The 18,468-nt window shown below is 62.6% G+C and overlaps 1 protein-coding gene across 6 annotated transcripts in view; it reads left to right on the top strand.

The window, feature by feature from the left end:
- Positions 1-18,468, top strand: part of KCNN3 (potassium calcium-activated channel subfamily N member 3) — a 125,097-nt gene that overhangs the window by 88,744 nt on the left and 17,885 nt on the right. For all 6 annotated transcript variants that reach the window (XM_032318168.1, XM_032318167.1, XM_032318172.1 and 3 more), the window contains 2 exons: positions 8,962-9,103; positions 15,070-15,180. In XM_032318168.1, the coding sequence (XP_032174059.1) occupies positions 8,962-9,103; positions 15,070-15,180 (253 nt within the window). The remainder of the gene's footprint in view (positions 1-8,961; positions 9,104-15,069; positions 15,181-18,468) is intronic.

An 18,468-nucleotide genomic window follows, 5' to 3' on the forward strand; every position in this document is an offset into this window, starting at 1 on the left:
TTCACTGCCTCCAAGGCCTGACACGGTTGAGGATGGGGCTGCGAAGTCAGCCGGAGCCCAGCTCACTCTTCGGCTCTGCCGTGGTAGGTGTTTGATTCTGTGCAAGTTCCCTGATACGACTGACCCTGAGTTTCCAATTCAAGAAAACAGGAAATGACGTTAGGAATCTCGTTATTGTGAAGATTCACCGAGATAACGCACGTAAAGGTTGGCCCGTGTTGCCCCTGGCCGGCAGCTGACAAGCAGTCGTGATTCTTATTGTCCTGTAACGCAGAGCTACATCTCCAGCCCTCCCCACCGCACAGAGAGGGTCCCAGAAATAAACTGAGATGAGAAACAGACCGTCTCCACAGTCTTGGAGGAGACGCTTTACAAGAGTCCGGGCCACTGGGATTCCTGTCTCTGTACGTGAAAAACTAAGAGCTTCCAAGTCAGTGACTGATGGTGGTTGGTCGTCGGGAAGATCCTCAGCCAGGAGCAAAACAGCTCGCGGGTGGCAGACCGGGTGGGCGGTGCCGAATGAAAACCAGGGGCAGCGCCGGCCAGAGAGAAAGCAGAGCCCGGAGAGGGGAGGGCGGTGAGACCGGGTTTCGCCTGGGCTGACGCGGGGCCAAGCAGAAGGGCGAGCCCGGAGAAGGCATCAGACCCATGGTGGGAGAGGACACGGAGGGACGGAGAGAGAGGGGGAGGGGGAAGGGGGCGCAGCAGAGGCTCCAGAAGGAACAGTGGATCTGGGGTGGGGGCACGGGGGACCCGCCACGCAGGCCCGAGGGGCTCACGGCTCAGGGGCTCTGCTCATGGGACCCCGGGCGGGTGGCTTGGAGAGCACCTCTTCATCCGCCTGCCTCTCCTCCACCTGGGGGTCTCCTCCCCACCTCCCCCTGCTCTTCCTGACCGGCCAGCATGCCCTGTTCTCAGAGAGTCCCCGCCAGGTGCTGCGGGCCGCTCCTGGGCACACCTGTCTCAAGTGAACTTGGCCTTTTTTGCTGTCGTGCTGCCTGGCGTCAGCCTCCCTCCCGGGACAGTGCGGTCCATGAGGCAGCGGCCAAGCCCGCGCGTCGCCCGGCTGGTCACAGCTGTCCACTGCAGGGGTGCGTCCGGCCAGCCCCAGACCCGCGCTGCCCGAGCCGGGCCACGACGGACTCTCAGCAGCCCCCGGGAGGGGCTCATGTCACAGACGAAAGGACGGAGGTGCGGACGGCCCGCGGCGTTGCCGGGGGACAGCTCACAGCCGGCGGGACGGGGTCACACCCCGCGTGCTCTTCCGCGCCACCTCCAAATGCCTCGGGAGGAACGCTTCCCGTGCTACAGCGCTTCTCCAAACACGCCGTTTTTCTCCGTTTTCATGCATTTTTATGAAACATTTCCAAATCGGGAAACATGGAAATATTTTTTAATAAGAAGAAAGAAAACATCGCACAGAGACACTGACTCAGCCGGGTTTGCCAGGCGAGCCATCCGGAGCTCCATCTCGGAGCCGCTCGGAGAGGTCGCCGCGCTCCTCTCGGTGATGAAAGCGGCCTGTGCGGTGAGGGCGCCGCCGTCCACCGGAGAAGCCGGGGAACTTCTCAGCAGAAGAAAGGGAGGCAGAGCCCAGGAAGAGGGCAGTGCCCACCGAGAGGAGCTGGACTTGGCGTCCCTGCTCAGGGGTCCCCTCGCGGCCTGTTGAGAGAGGCACCCAGAGGTGGGACGCCAGCCCGCCTGGCCTGCGTCTTCCACATTTGGCAAAAACCTACGGAGAAAACCGCCAGGGGACAGGTGCGTGTCCACGTATCTGCAAGGAAAGTCCACACCAAGCTACGTCGACAGAAGGGCAAGGGGCCACGTCTGCTGGGTGGGGAGTCGCAGCTGGCTGGTTGGCGACATCGTGCTTTTTGGTTGGGGGGGTGATTCTCCCCTTTCAAAACTAACTGGAGACCCTGCACCCACGCCGGCAGCTCTTGGGGCTGGAAGTAAGAGATTAGACTTGCCTTGGAAAGATCAGGGGCTATTGCCTTGATTACCAGGCAGAAGGAAGCATCACTCCTTTCCTAAATTCAAAGCCTGCTCTTCAGAACTAGGCCACTGGCTCTCGCGACAAAGCTGAGGTCACAGCGCTCACCCCGGCCTGGCACCCCAGCTGGTGGCCGAGCCGGCAGCCTGGGTCCCCGAGGCCGTTCATCTCACACTTCAAGATGTGTGTAGGGGAAATTGTTTTTAAGAAAAATGTGAGTTCACCTGCAGCCCAGCACGCGGCCCTCCAGCCACTCACCGCCCGGCTGACCCCCGCGTCGGGTTCTCCCACCCCATTAGTGGCTCCCAGAACCCCCTCGGGACTCCAGACTCGGCAGCGATTCCCCCGAAGCTGGGATCACACCCCCAGCCTTCTGAGGGCGTGCGCGGCTAGCGGAGGGGACTGGCGGCCTGGACAAAGGCAGGGGCAGGGCCAGGAGTGAAACCCAGGACTCACAAGAGCCCCTGGTGGGAGCCAGAGGGCCTGGCCCCTCCCATAGGGCCTGAGCAGGTGCCCATCACCTCCCCCCCCCCCCCCCCGGCCCCTGCTCACTGCCGCTGGAGCTCTTCTCCGGGACGCTGCTGTGACCACTCACTCTCCTGTGCTTGTCATGGCTTCAGGATAGAGTTGGGGCAAGAGGCCTGGGCCTGCTGGCCTGTGATGACGACACGGGATCCTTCATTCATTCATTCACTCAACCAACACTGACTGAGCGCTGGAAACACAGCAGCAAACCAAGTACCGAGCCAGGCTGATGTTCTAATGGGGGCCGGACAGTCAGTAAACACAGAACTAGCCCAGAGCTGTTGGGGGAGGGCGCCTTGGCGGGAGGGATGACGAGGAGGGTCTCTGGGTAAGAGCGGCGCAGGCGGGATGGGGGCGAGTTCCAGGGGAGGGTCTGTTTGGAGGAGCGCGAGTGGGAGGGGTCCCAGGGGAGGAGCCCGAGTGGGAGGGGCGAAGAGGCGGTGGTACTCGCGGGGAGGCAGAGTCCCACCGGGTGTGTGTCCATCTGAGGTTGGCCAAGCCCTTCCGCCCTGATTGCTCCCCACAGCCTCCTTACCCGGTCAGGGGAGACAGGACCCTCCGCGTCCCTAAAGAGGAAACGCTCCGAGACAGTGAAGTGCTTTATTCCAGGTCGCAAACCCGTTAGGACTGGGAGGGCAGGCGTTGGCTCCCGGTGCGCGCTGGCTCTGCTGCGGCAAGGCCGGGCTTGCACGAGGTGGTGGGGGTCGCCGACCGCCGCTCCGCTCAGCCAGCCCCAACAGTGCCTCTGGGCCTGTTGCACAGTTCTCCCCTTTTACCGACAGCAAAACTGAGGACAAGGTCATGCAGATACTAAGGGGCAAACCCAGATTCAAGCCTACACAGTCTGACCCTCCAGCCCCCGCATTCCGACCATGACACCGAACAGCCTGGGGTGTCCCACACCGTGCAGGCAGGGCGTGGACGGGGCCAACGCCAGGCGGGCCGGGGTTAGAGGCAAAGAGCTCACTGTGGCTGGGAGGGGCAGGCGAGGTTTGAGCTGGGTCTTGAAGCATCCCTTAGAAGGGTCAGCGAGGACAGGGGCCGGCATGGTGAGAGCAAGGAAAGGGGTTTGCTCAAGGTGAGCATGTGGCAGAAAGGGCTGAACAGGAGGCCAGAAAAAGGATCCAAGAAGGACGGTCAGACAGGAGGAAACCAGGACAGTCGGCTCCCGGCAGTGCCAAAGGAGTGGGGCTCTGAGAAGGGAGGCAGCCGTGGTATCAAAGCCCACCAGGAGGTCTAGGTGAGGATCCAAGGGGTCCCTATTACTGGGATTTTTGTTGGAGAACTTAAGTACAGGATCCACAGCTCTGGGGGCAGCTCCGACTGTGTGAAGCTGGACCATGAATGGAGGGTGAAGACAAGGTAGTGCACTTGGCTCGATCCCTGAAAGTCTCCAGCAAACAAACTAGACCCAGGATGAATGGCCGCGAAATCACCAAGATCCATGTGGAAAGTCAGGTCACAGCTACTGGCAAGGAGCTGAGTTCTCTTTAATGGCGAGAACGGACTCCAAGTCCAAGGAACCCGGCAGCCAACAGAACTTTACCTGCCGAAGAGAGATTCGCTGAAACGTGCTTCGCTGAATTTCTGAAGCAAGCATCGCTTTCCCACGGGGACAGGAAAAGCAACAAGCGGGCCACAGTCATTCCACAGATACTTACTGAGCACCTGTTCTGCTTTAGGCTCTGGGAAGGTGTGTAGAAAAGGCTACAGAGGGGAGTATGAAGGAACCACAGGGGCTGACGTGCAGGCTGATGGAACAGAAGAGAGAGCCCCGAAATTGTGTCGCTTCTGTGTAAAATCCACATGGCAGGGGTGGGGGTGGGGGTGGGGGGACACTGCTCGTCGTACGGGCCAAGGATGACTGGTTACCTGCTCGAGGGACAGGAAGGCATAGCCCTACCTCACACCGTACACAAAATTACTTAAAAACTTAAGTGTGAAAGGCAACATTTAGAAACATTTGAAAGTCTCGTATCGGCAGGCAGGCAAGTGTTTCTTTAAAAATAATACGTCAGTGGTTACGAGTGACCAGGATGATGGGTTCAGCCGCGGAAGAACTTAGAACGTCTATTCATCACATATACTACAAAGAAAATAAAAAGACAGGCACAAACTGGAAAAAGAATTTTCAACACAAAAACCGACAAAGTTCTTATCTAGAGTATAAAAAGGACTCTTAGAACCAATAAGAAAAAGAGACAAAAACAAAGCAAAGGAAAAATGGACAAAAGTCAGGAACGGTACTTCAGAGAAGAGAAGCAGTGCCCACCTGGGTGGGAAGGCCGCGGGGAGCGTGAGCTCAGGGACACGGAGCCCGGGCGGAGGAGAGAGCGCCGCGGACCCTTCCGTGGGCGGCCGGCGCGGGAGCTCGGCTGGCCACGCGTCTTCGTGTCTGTGCTTCATAAATGAATTTTACGTGATGCGCATTTTTGTTTTTTTCTCTTCGGCTTGGTTTTACGTCGGCTGTCACAGAAGTTCCTCGAGGTCGCGCTGCAGGGTCTGGGCTCTGTGCCCATTCCTCTCCCCTCGCCCCTCTCCAGAGGGAGTTCTCCGCAGCCTCCTGCTCAGCGCGGCCCCTGGTGACCGCCCTGTGTCTAAGTGACACGCGTGTGCTGCTGGTTTTCAAAACTTGTTTTGGTGCCATCGGTCGCTCCCCATGTGGGAGGTGCGGATGTGGCCCCCCTGCCCGCCCCTACCCCCAGGCCTCCTGCTGCTGCCGCCAGCCTTCCCTAACCCCGTTGGCCGTCACCTCCCACCACCGTGTGCCCGACTCCGTTCAAGCTGTGCCTTCCAGAGAGCGGGACGCCTGTCCTGCAGATCTCGTTTGCTCCTGGCGAAGCGCCGCGTCGGCGCACGTGCTCAGCGCCTTTCGTGCATTTGTCCCTAATTCAGCTCCACGTGCTGGCCGTGGTCCAGCCTGTTCTCAGGACTTTCAGGCATATTCAATTTTCTATCAATTTTGTCTTCTTGGAGAAAGGTCCCCCAGGTCCTCTGACCTGCTCGAGCCTGGCACTTGGCCGACATCCAAGGACCCCTGGGTCCCGTCCCCCTGGTTCCCATCTCCTTGGGCTCCTGTACCCCTGGGCCACTGCTCCTCTAGGCCCCTCCCCCTGGGCCCTCCCCTCCCTCGGTCCCTCCCTGCTGGCTCAGGAAGCCCCGCAGCACCTCTCCTTCCCCTGGTGTTCTGAAATTTCACGTGATGTGCCTCAGTGTGAGTCTTTTCATCCACTGCACTGGGGACAGGGGCCCTTGATCTAGAAACTTATGTCCTTTAGTTCTGGAGATTGTTGTTAATGATTTCTTTAATGTTACTTCTCTCTTCCTCCTCCTCTTTTCCAGTTCTCTTTCCGAAACCGTTATCATTCGAATTGGTAGATGGGTTTGCTGATACGCTCATGTTTTCTTCTCTGCCTTTTGGGAGACCCCTCCACTGACCCCCGGTCCTTCCAGAAAGACCCCCTTGTCCGGCGTCACCTCGCATCCCCTGGGGCCAGTGTTGTCTCTCTCGCAGTGTTGGTTCTGGACAGGGTCACACCATGCGCTGCTCCCTGCCAACGGTCTGCGCGGGATCCGGAGCCCGTTTCTTTGTTTAACTGACTCGGTCTTTGTCTTTCCCGTTAGAGACTCTGGGACCCCAAGTCTTCCAAGTGTCGCGTGATCGCCTGTCCCTATCATTTGTTTCGTAATATTAAAAAATGAAAAATGAGAAATTAACAACTATAATAACTATCCTCAAAAAGAAAGACACCTTTTCCTCCCTGGTCCTTAAAGAAAAAGATGGTTCTCTGAAAAATTGTCTGTTGAAGAAAATGGCATGACGCGAACGTGTGATTTGTGGCACGTGGAAACCACTGTAAAGTTGTCCATAGTTTTGGAAACAGCTTCTCCTCTCCGGCCCCTGCACCACAGCCCGTCGCCTCCCGCGCAGTGAGCCTCAAGCCTCTCTCCCCATGACGGGGACAGTGGGTGTCTTCGTGCCCACCCCTCAGAGGGGACAGCCCTCGGGTCTGAGAAGTGAGCAGTGAGGGGCATCCCCGAGAACCGCTTTATCCCCACGCTCACGATGACCGCCGGTGAGGTTGTGCGTGTGAACGAGAGAGAGGTTCCCGGGAAGGGATTCCGAGCGATCAAACAGTGAATGGGGCGTCAGGTGACGACAAGACGCCTGCCTGTTGCGGACGCCCCCTCTGAGCTCTTCTTTCTTTCTCTCGGAGGCCACTCACGTGGGGCCACTGAGCCCCAGGGACACTAGGTTAAGCCTCGGGTTTGCAAGGAGAGGGACACCGTGCAGACCGCGCGCAGCAGGACCAGGAACACCGGGCAGAGACGGGCTACGGATTCGTCCCGGAGCCGTGGTCGGCGGCCGCCTGGGTCCCCTGCGGTTCCCCGTCGCTTCTCGGGCACCTGCAGACGTTCCAGCAGGTCCGTGTGGGGCCCGCCCGCCATCACCACTGCTGCAGGCGGCTGGGACGAGCCTTCCCCGATACCCAGTGCCCCGTGTCCCTGCTGTGTCACGAATCGGCTCCTTCCTCCCCGTATCAGGCAGCTCTGCAAGCGCGGACGCCTGTTCGCTCCCCGGTCGGCACCCGCCTCCTCCGTCTCTCGGTAGATGCTTCCTGGACGGAGGCACCTGCCCTCGGCAGCGACTGGACGGCCCGCGTGCTGGGGCGGGCTCTGGGCGGGCGGCGGGGCGCTGCACAGGTGAGGCCCGGGGGGCCAGTCCTAGCAGCAGATGAGTTTGGTCACTTATCGCAGGCCGGAGCCCCTTGAAGGGGAACTGGGGCTTGAAGCCGGGTGAGCAGAGCCAACGGCCACAGGCTCACGTCCTCTCTGTCCTGTGCCCCAACCTTGCCGTCCGCAGACCTGACGGGAGACGTCTTCAGGACGAGCCGGTGACCCACATTTGTGTCCGTGTTGCGGGCTTGCCGCGTGGGGCTTTTCTACGTGCGCCCCCACAGTCTGCCTGCCCTGAGTCTGGCCGTGTCACAGACCCCGAAGCCCACCCCTCCCCCGGAGGATTCCACACGGCAGCTCGGTGCAGGCGCCAGAGTGGGGGTCTGCCCCCGCGCCCTCCCCGCCCCAGAGCAGCCCACAGGAACGGAAGGGACGGGCCGAGGGGAGGGGAGGGGTGGCCCCTGGCACGGGAGCAGGGCACCCTCTGACTTGGGCGTCCAGGTGGCAGCACCAGCCGGCACCACTCCTGCGGGGCGCGACAGGCACACACAGGAGGAGGCGGCAGCCAACCAGGGGAGGGCAGGTGGGCGTCCTGGAGACCAGGGCGTGCGTGCCCCGCGCGGACGGCTTCGAGGCTAATGCGCACATCTCTGCTTGCTGGTCCAGGCGTCGGGCTGGGGCTGGACATCCCGTCACCGGTGCTCGCCCCGGAGTCGGTGCGGGCTGGTGGGTGACGAAGGCTGTCACCTGTGCCTTCCACGGGCTTCGCACCTGCTGCCTCCCCTCTGTGGTGTGGGGTCGGGCGGATCCTGCTAGCAGACGTTCAGAGAAGGAATCCACCTTCACCTGCCCTGCCGCCCCGGGGCCAGCCCCGCCCACCTGCCACACGCAGGCCCAGCCCCTGCGGTCCCTCTGTCTGAGACCCCACCTCCCAGCTGCCTGGCAACCAGCCTCTATCTAGCCTGCCCAGCCTGCGGCTCGGCTCGCATCGAGGGCACTGCCCTTTCCTGCTGGAGAGGCGCCTTGCCCACCCGCTTCTGTGCATGTCTGCCTCCTCGCCAGCCCTCCCCGAGCTGCGAGCCCCAGGGGCAGGGGCTGTATCTGGACGGCAGCAGGGTCCCTGCACGGCAGCACTGGCGCGGAGCCTGGCACTCAGCGGGCTGGGTGTCTGGGGTGAGGGGAGCAGCGAAAGGACACCCCGGGCTGTGAACGGGGCAATACCGTTCCGGTGGGCGCCTCCCCAGGCGGGCAGCCCAGAGCCCCGTCCAGCTCCACAGGGAGAAGCCAGCACCCCCACAGACGGCCCAAGAGCCCCCACGGCGACAGCCTCCCTCTCCGCCCTGGGCAGGTGCCCCTTCTCCGGGACCCCTCAGCATTCTCACAGGAAACTGCTAGATGTGTTGGTGATTTATTTTTATTTTACAATCTCCCTGTTCTGGGGCCTGTGATTTCTGATCAGTCACGTCTACGCACACTCAGGCGGTCGCTAGGAAAAGAACTTTATTCCCGCATGATTTCATCCAGAGCTGTTTGAGCAGCGCTGAGAGGGCGTCTGCAGCACGGAGCACCTCTGGGGCAAGCTGGCAGTGGGCGGGGGGCCCGGCTGCGTCAGGCACTGGGTGGGCAGAGTGGTGGCGCCTTCAGTCCCCGGCACCCGCCATCTCCACCTTGGCACAGACCGGTTTCCTTCCTGGTCCGGGTGCGCCTGCAACCGTTACCCCGGGGCCTGCGGTTCCATCCACTGAGCCCTGTCTCTCCCTCGGCAGGTACCATGACCAGCAGGACGTGACCAGTAACTTCCTGGGCGCCATGTGGCTCATCTCCATCACATTCCTGTCCATCGGCTATGGGGACATGGTACCCCACACATACTGCGGGAAAGGCGTCTGTCTTCTCACCGGCATCATGGTGAGTGCCTCCCCCTTCCCAGCTCCCCCCCAGGCGCCCCCCCTGGCTCCCCCTTCCCCCGGCTCCCGCTCCCAGGGAGCTGCACAGACCAGAGCCTTCCTGGCAGCTCAGGGGGTCTGCTGGCAGGTTCCGCACGCTCACGCTGCACGGTGGGGAGGGCAGGTCTGCCTTCCTTTCCTAAAACAGGAACCCTCCCCCGTTCTGGATAGTTAATGGCCTCTTCAGGTCCCCCCCAAAACAGGCTGGGCAACACTGGCCTGCCTGACCCTGCACCCCCACCTGTGTAAGCTCCCCACAGTAAGCCTCAGGGCTTGCACTGGCCTGTCCCCCTTCTGCCCTAGGGCCCCACAGACTTAGGTCTGAGAAAGCTAAGCTGGACGTCCCGGCGGGGGTGCTGGGCAGGGCCCTGGGCCTGGAGCCGCTGGTAGAGCAGGGACGGAAGGCCTGCCCTGTGCTCCCGACGGGCTGCCTGGTGGTGAGGGTGAGCACCAGCGCCGTCTCCAGCGAGGAGCCACGGGCCGCCGCGCCTACCGCTTCTCCTGCGCCGACCCGATGACGCGAGGCTGGGCCTTGCTGTCTGTAGGGCAGCCACCCCCTGGGGACCCCGAGGCCCAGAGGAGAACGTCCGCGGTGAAGCCAGGGGTGGCTGGGGTGGGGTGTGGGGGCGCACGGGCCCTCCGCTCAGCTCTAGGTGCCCCGTGGGTGTCACAGTCCCCCCAGGGGAGCCCCTCCACAACCCGCACACTTGGGTGAAAGTCTTTGCTGTTGGTGCCCCTCAGGTTTTCCCTTGGGGAGGGAACCGTTCCTTTCCGCAGCAAAAAGGGCACTAAATTCTACCTGGGGGGCTTGCCCCCCACCCCACCCCTGCAGCCCGGGGCCCTTTTGGCACTGACCTCAGGGACAAGGCCGGAGTGTGGGCCTCTCAGAGCAGAGGAGGCCCTAGGGTCGGGGCCGGAGCAGGAGAGCCCAGCCCTGCCGGGACACAGCTGTGCCGTCTGCCCCCTGACGGCCCCGCACGAAGCCAGCGGGCTGGGTGCAGCGGCCGAGCGGTGGGCGGGGGGGGGGGGGGGGGCCGGGACGTCCTGGGTGAGTGGAAGGCCCCAGCACGAAGGCTTCCGTCCATCCGGAGCGTCAGGAGCGGCCTGTCTGCCAGGGCTCCAGCAGCCACCAGGATCCAGGCAATGACCCCTCCAGAAAGTCGTGAAATGCTGCCCCGAGGCCAAAGTCCGCCTGTCTCAGCGGCTCCCGGGCAGGCTCTGTGGCTGGGGCAGCCGGAGAGCGGATGAGCCCCGCGGAGAGCACGACCCCTCGGCTGGTAGCTGCACCCCGGATGTCTGCCCCATCTCTGGGCTCTGGGCCTGTGCTCTGACTGAGCCTCTGGCAGGCGGGACCAGCCCCACCCCTGCTCCCTGGGGCCGGGCCCAGCACGGGGTTTGCTCCCCCCGTGGCCGTGGCCGGGGCTGTTCTCCGGGCCTGAGCTGTGGCCACAGCGAGAGGGTGCACCCGGAGAGGCCTACCCCCTCCCGCGCTAAGAACACAGCACAGGCCCTTCATCTTCTCTTTTGCCTAAAATGCGCACCTCACCTCTCCGTGTTCAGGGGCCACGTGTTCACTGCCCGTGTTTCCCCCACAGCCGGTGCACGAGCCCCTCGGGGCGGCCCCAGTGAGGAACCTGTTGGCGCGTCTTCCTCCCTCATCTCTCTCTCTTTCTTTCAAGATTTTATCTGTTTCTTTGACAGAGAGAGGCGCAGTGAGAGGGAACACAAGCAGGGGGAGTGGGAGAGGGAGAAGCAGGCTTCCCGCCGAGCAGGGAGCCGGATGCGGGGCTCGATCCCAGGACCCCAGGTCCGTCACTTGAGCTGAAGGCAGCGCCCCTGGTGGCATTTTTCTCACAAACGCGGCTCTTCTCGCTGAGTCATTCTTGCCTGGGTTTCGGGGAGCTGCCCTCCCCCCGCCCCCTCCCCCGCCTCCCGCCGCCCCTCCGAAGCTCACAGCCAAGCCCGCACTCCAGGTAGGGCTCCCCGTGCGGTTGCCATGGACACCGCGGCCGGCTCGGCTGCCCGCGGGGAGGGAGGGATCTGTGTGCGGGGCTGTAAATAGTCTTAATCATGGTTTTCTCCGGCAGTCCCAGAAACGGTGTAATTATCAACCATTAGGCAGGGTTTGTGATCGTCTGAGCAACTTGACATTGTTGGCCCAGACCTGGTGTGTCCGAGGGGTTTCGGCCACAGAAGCTGATGGGTCAAAACGCGCATCTTTCCTTGAAGAATGTCATGACGGCGACAGAGAAAGCTGTCGATATTTCAGCCTCCAGAGCCAGACGTGGCCACACCCTCCGGCGGGCCGTGGAGGTTTTCCTGCTCCGCATCTGGGGGCTCATGCGGTCTCCAGGACCGCCTGCTGGGAGCCCCATGTCAGGACCGCTAAGCCGCACTTGCTCTACGGACCCTCCCTGCGCTGGGGACAAACAGACAGAGCTGCGGGCTGTGTGCGGGGGAGAGGGGGACCCGAGCCCCCGACCCGCTGCCCCCCACCGCGGCCTCGGGAGAGATGCTCTCTGGGCCGCACAGGGAACGTGGGGGCAGGTTCTGAGTCACTGTTTGGAGGCTCAGCAGGACGTGTCCTTCCAGGCAGGGTGAGAGACCAGCTTCTCCCTGAAACACCTGCTTTCAGACCAGTCCTCACGTGGAGCCTGTGGGAGAAACGGAATCCTGCGTGAAACCCAGGCTTCCGTCTGCAACTCGGCCCCGTCTGGGAGGCTGGAGAGGAGGGCGGACTGGTGGGGAGGACCCCGCCCGTCCTGGCCAGAGGAGACCCAGGAGCCCAGCTGCTGTGGACTGTGACTCAGGACTGGGCACATTTGCAGGCAAAAGTCCGAGTCATGGAAGTCACGCCAGCAGCTGCTCACCCTCCTCTGTCTCCCGCCGGCTGGCGGGGGCGCGCCAAGGCCTTTGTGCCCGGCTCCTACAGCCTCCCCAGGCCGGGACGCACCCTCCCCTCGGGGGTCCCCGCGACCCCGGGGGACACAGGTGACCAACAGACCACTTACAAGAGAGCGCAGGAGGAGGGGCCAGCTCCAGTAACGTGCCCAGCAGAGAGCCAAAATGGACATGACCTTCTTTTTTCTTTTTTGAAGACTTATTTATTTATTTTAGTGAAAGGGAAGCAGAGAGTCTCGAGCCGACTCCCCAGGGAGCGCGGAGCCCGGCTGGGGCTCGGTCTCGCCACCTGAGATCAGGACCTGAGCCGAAATCAAGCTGTTCAACCAGCAGAGCCGCCAGGCGCCCCTGGACCGCTACCCTCTGACTCAGCTCCGGCTTCCCTGTTCCTCCTGGCTCAACCCCGCCACCCAGCCTTTCCCTCCTCCGCGGCTCCAGCCCGGCTGGAGTGTCCCGGCCGGTGTCTGCTCCAGCTGGCTCCCTGTACCCTCCCTGCTCCCGTGTCCCCGTCTCTCTCACACACCGCGCAGAGGACCCGCAATCTGACTGCGGCCACTCACCGCTTGCTGGAGGTTGCCCGGGTCTGACCCCATCTTCGCAAGGAAATGACCAAGTGAGGCTTCATTACAGGCGACTTCTCAAATTACATCCAGCTGATGGATTTTCTTTTCTTTTCTTTTTTTTTTTTAAAGATTTTATTTATTTATCTGACAGAGAGAGATCACAAGCAGGCAGAGAGGCAGGCAGAGAGAGAGGAGGAAGCAGGCTCCCTGCTGAGCAGAGAGCCCGATGCGGGGCTCGATACCAGGACCCTGAGATCATGACCCGAGCCGAAGGCAGCGGCTTAACCTGCTGAGCCACCCAGGCGCCCCGCTGATGGATTTTCTAAAAGAAAAATGAAGTTGAGAGTATTCCTTGTATCTGTTCAGGTTAGACTTTACGGTTAAGAACCCAGTGCGCCCCAGAGAATTAGCCACGAGGGAGTCTTGGCATCTTTAAGTCGAAAGAAATTGAAAACGTAATCCTGTCCACCTCCCGTCTCCATGCAGAAATTTATCTTAGTCGTACAAAATAGGTGGTTCCTTCGTTAAAACACTGGCTTCCAGCTAGAGGCCCCCTGCACTCGCCGGCTGGGCTGGGAGCCACGGCGGGGGCCGGGGACCCTCTCCCGGACCCTGGAGGTCCAGGCTGGTGCGTGGCTGCTCGTTTGATGGGATCCCCAGTGCGGCGTGACGAGGGGGGCTCCTCCTTGGCGCCTCTGCCCCCCCGGCTTGTAGGGGCAACTGACGTGAGCTCTGCTTTCCTGGCCCCAGGGGAGGCGAAGGAGACGCCTCATTTTTAACAGTACGATGCGTCCCTCTGTCCGGGCTTGGAACTCCCCACGGAGGAGAGGGACCGTCCTCTGTCTGGTTGAGGGGAGTGGAGTGCTCACCTTCCCCCCGGAACAGGGCCTCTAAGCCACGTGCTGCTTTCGGAGGCCTACGTGACAGCTATGGCCCAGGCTGTCCAGTGTCCCCGTGCAGATCTCCTGAGAGTTGGGCATGGTTTTCCCGCAAGACACAAATGCCAGGAAACCCAGCCGTCCCCGAGCAAGCAAGGAGGCCGAGGGCCGAGAGGGGCTGCCGACACAGACGCTTTCCAGCTCGCTGTGCGGGCGGTGGGTGGTGGACCCCAGGACCGGGAAGCGGGAGACCATTCGGAGGGCTGGCCGAGGAGCTGCGGGAGGGCGCGCCCCCTTCAGCCAGAGCCCCGCGTGGCCGGCCAGCCCCGCCTGTGGCCACCCGCTCTCCTCCAGGGCAGAGCGTTTGAAAACATGCGTCTGGGTGGGTCGCTAAGCCCTTCTGGTAGACCGATGCCAGGTAGGCTGAGATCTGGTTGGCTGACGTCGGCGAGGCCAACGGGCTGGAAATGTCGTGGACGGAGCCCTTGCGTCCCGGGACCTCCAGGGGCTAAGTCAGGCTCACAGTAACCACAGTCCGAGTTTGGCCTCTAGACGGTCAGACTTTCCTCTCTTCCCATGACGGAGAGCAGAGCAGTCCCGGCCAGTGTGCAGGGCTGAGCAGGGGCAGGGCAGGGGCGAGGCCAGGGGCGAGGCATGGCAGTGGTGGGGTAGGGATGAAGTAGGGGCAGAGCAAGGTGAGGTCAGGGGCGCAGCAGGGGGAGGCAGGGAGAGGGCAGAGGCGGGGCAGGGGCGAGGCAGAGGTGACACAGGGCAGGACTGACTGCTGCCCCTGCAAAGGGCTGAGTGTGGGGGAGACCTCTGGGCCCTGAGCTCGCAGGCAGTGGGGTCCAGGGCGTGTGCTCGGCTCATATCTGGGGGCCGTCAGGCTAGTGCCCTGAGGGCCCGCAGAGGGGTTTCTGTGGGACCCCGTGTGCCCCGCAGGATGAGAACATGGCGGGGGGACGTCCTGAGGGCTGCAGCAGGCTCCCCCGAGCCAGGGTCTGGGCGGGAGCTGTGTGTTCCCACAGTGTCTGCGGCGAGTATCCTGGAAGGTCCCCGGGTCACAGCCAAGTGCGGAGCAAGCCCCGTCCCAGAGCTCACACACCCACACCAACCTGTTCCTGGGGGTGCGGTGTGGTGCGGTGTGGGGTACAGTGTTGGGTGCACGGCTGGAGCTCTGTCACCGGACTCTGGTATCAGCACGGCCTTCTGTCTTCCCGGCCCCTTTCTCTGGGGCCGGTGGTGGGCTTGGACGAGCAGGCCGGAGCCGGGGCTCGGTGTCGGGATCCTTTGCCCCGCACAGCCTTGCCCGGGAACGCCTGCTGTTTTCCATCCTCTAACCCTAAGTCCCCACCCGCCCCCGCTGCTAGCCGCTGCAGGGCTAGCCGAAGAGGGAGGTCAGCCCGGAGGCTCAGCTGGGAGCAGGGCAGGCTCCTCCTCGGCACGGCTGTCAGGGCCCGACCGGCCAGAGACCCCAAGCACCCCCACGCTCCTGGAAGCCCACGGCGGGCCCGCGGCGGGCGGGGGGCGCCGTCTTCTGCCTGCAGCCGCGCCCTCACGAGCTCTCCCGCTTCTGCCCCCGACAGGGTGCGGGCTGCACTGCCCTGGTGGTGGCCGTGGTGGCCCGCAAGCTGGAGCTCACGAAGGCCGAGAAGCACGTGCACAACTTCATGATGGACACGCAGCTCACCAAGCGGGTAAGTGGCACGCGCACCTCGTCTGGGCCTCTGGCCGTGGGGCAGGAGACGGGTCAGGGCCGCGCCTCTCAACGGGGCCGGGGCCCAGACCCCTGCGAACGGCTTCCACGCAAGGGGCGTGCCGTGCCGTGCCGTGTCGCCTTCTGGGCTGCGTCTCCCACCAAATCACCGCACGGTTTGGACCACCTGACAGTGGAATCGCACGTCTGGTGGCGTGTCCACCGCCTCCCCCGATGGCCGGGAACCAGTCACCCGGCGGGAGACGGCATTAGGAAGGGCCGTGGACTCTTGTCTTTCTTTTGTTTGGTTTTTAAGTGTATTTATTTAACTCCTCTCTACATCGAATGTGGGGCTCGAACTTGAGACCCCAAGATAAAGCGTCTCGTCCTCCTCTGACTGAGCCGGCCGGGACCGAGGGAGAGCGGAAGAGTGTTAAAACGATATTGTATCTAAATCCAATTGTTTTCTTAAAAAATCTTTAAAGACGCTCATCCCAGCAGAGCCCCCGTTTCTAAATGACGTTCATCGAAGTGTCCTCCGGTCCCCCTTGGGGGCTTCCGGGCAAAGCTTCTCCCTTGTGGTTGAGGACGCACAGGAGCAGGGTCGGGAGCTGAAAGTCTGCCACGGCTGGACTGTCCGAGAAGGGACGGAAACTGGTCCTTCCAGGGCAACAGCCAGACGAGCAGGGCAGGAGCCGTTCCGTAATGACTGGGTCGATGGAGGATTCTCTAGAGCTGCAGGCCGGACAGGTCAGCTAGACGATGTCGTGCAAAACTCCTCTTTCTGAGACGAGCGTCGGAGCCCGTGCGGGGGCTGGGCCGCTGCGGCCCGTCCTCCAGGCTCAGGACTGGAGTGTGAGGGGCCCCGGAGCGAGCAGGAGCCGGTCTGGGTTTTGAACGTCAGACAGGACACCGTGTGCGGCCGCCGTAGCCGGGAAAGCATCAGCAGCAGCGGAGTCGGAGGCCGAGCGAGAAGGGAGGCTTGGAGGCCAGCGCCATGGCCTCAGCCTCTGCGCTTCTCAGCAGAGCTCTCCGCGGGGCTGCGTGTCGGGTCTTCGGTTCCATGGATCGGATCCTTCGAGGGGGCTCCCAGCTGTGCAGAGGCCCGGGCCCCGGCCGACGTCCAGCCTGGTCCAGCCTGGTCGGCGGGCAGGCGCGTGCCCGGGGCACGGCGTGTCGGAGGTACAGCAGGAGCAAATGTCACATCCAGATGGCCCGGCGCGGGGCTGTTCCCGTGGCTTCCTCGTGGGCCTCACCCGGAAGCCGGTGGCCCAGCAGCTCCCTTCGGCCCCACAATACGCACACGCGTCCGGCTCGGCGTGGAGCAAGTTACCAGCCTGACTGGCCTCGCCGTGCAGGGGTGATGGCGGGGAGGCAGGGGTGTGAGCGGCCGCTTGTGCCCGTGGCACCTTCCTCAGAGCAGGGAGCCAGCGGCACGGTCGCGCCTCCTGGTCGGCTTCAGGACATCGGCGCTGCCGCGGTACCTCGTGCCGCCGGTGGTCCCTCCGTGTGTCGCCCCGCGGGTCGGACAGAGAGGGAACCCAGCCAAGGAGAGGCCACTCCCCCGCGGCGGGAAAGTGGACAGTCTGCCTGCGCCCGACTGCAGAAGGACCGCGCCGTGGTCGCTGATTCTTCTCCTTCAGGAGTAATTCTGTAAATCCTCCTCAAGGCCACTCGGCTTTGAAAAGTAGGGCTGAAAACCAAACAACACGTACGCGGGGCCCGTCCACCAGCGCCAGGCGCCTTTGAACTGAACCCGTCTCACTTTCCTGAGGACTCTTCAGTCCACTAAATGTCCCTTTAATGTCTAGAATCTTCTCCCGGGGAGGAGCCGGCACCGTGAAGGGGTGGCTGCCGCAGAGCCAGGGTTCTTGGAGCCGGCGGCACCGGCCGGCCTGAGGCTTCCAGAGGCTCCTTGCCGAAACCCTGCTGGAAGGAAGGTGCCGGTGAACTTGGCAAGCCCTGGCCTCTGCTCCCCGGGGCTGGCGGTGGCCCGGACGTAATCAGAAACCTTCTCAAGGGCGGGCCACCATGCGTCCCACAGATAAGAGCCTCCTACTACGACAAACACAGGCAAACCTAATTCTTCAAACACCTAAGCAAACAGAGAGAGAAGAGTTGTGACTTATTAGTCCTAAAAATACGCAGACGGTTCTAGCTTACGTGTCCTGCCAGGTTTGCTGTCCCAGCACCAGCCTCACGGTGGCCCCGAGAGTCACTCTTGTGTGGGCGAGGAGGGGGCAGGGCCGGGTGGGGCACCGGGGAGGAGCTCAGGTCCTGGTTCTCCCGAGCCCACCGCCCTCTCACCACTTGTGTAGCTGGTCGACTCGGCGGCAGTGAGATCCGGACTTAGTGCGACCAGACCTTCCCGTGGTGACCTCCCAGGGTCAGGGCCACTGCCATTCCCAGACTATCATTTCTGGCTGCCCTCCGGGCTGGTAGCTAGCAGGTAAAGGCCGCACGGAGAGGCTGTGAGAAGGGTTCCAGCTCCCCGCTTTCCCCCACATGAGCTGCGTGCGCCCGGGTCTCCGTTTTATGGAACTAACCACGCTCATCATCGGATCACCCGCTGGACACCACCCTCTGCTCCGGGGACACCCAGATGGGCACCAGGCAGTTCTTGCCCTCAGAGCCCACCCGCTCTTCTAACCAGCGGGCAGGCTGCCCACGGACGCGTGGCTTCCGCTGCGGCACAGACGGGAGATGTTCTGTTTGCCGTGTCGACTGTCCCCGCGGGACCTCGGGCAGGGCCACAGGTGCGCCGCTGGCCGAACACTGCGTGCCCTTCCCGTTGCCGTGGGGTTTCCTGAACGTTACTGATGTGCATTTCCCCACAAGGTCAATGAGTAGGACCAAAACCAAACTCCTGCCTTCCCTTTGCTCGTTCCTTCTCCTCACGCCCCTGGTCTCCAGGCCTGGGCACCCGACAGCACCTGGACTCTTCTCTGCCCTGGGCCCCGGGGCCGAGCAGCTCCCCGGCCTGCTTCCACCTCGCCGAGGCCGTTCCCGCACGCCGGCTGCTCCAGGCCCGCTGCCCGGCACACAGCTCTGTCCCTGGTGTCACTGCCTCCCCTGCCTGAGCCTCCCTGACCCCAGTCGTCCTGCTCTTTGCTCCCCTGCGGGCCCCTCTGAGGCTCCCAGACTCAGCGATGAGCAAGTCACCACCCTGTTCAGGACCTTAGTAACCCCCGGACCTACCGATTCACGCTAAAGGAACCTTTTCTTTGGTTACGAGCAGATGCAGAAGTTTTATCGCTATCCTGCTGAAGCGCCTTTTCTTCCAGCCGGA

Source organism: Mustela erminea, chromosome 17 (genome assembly GCF_009829155.1).
Source record: "Mustela erminea isolate mMusErm1 chromosome 17, mMusErm1.Pri, whole genome shotgun sequence".
Classification (NCBI taxonomy): domain Eukaryota; kingdom Metazoa; phylum Chordata; class Mammalia; order Carnivora; family Mustelidae; genus Mustela; species Mustela erminea.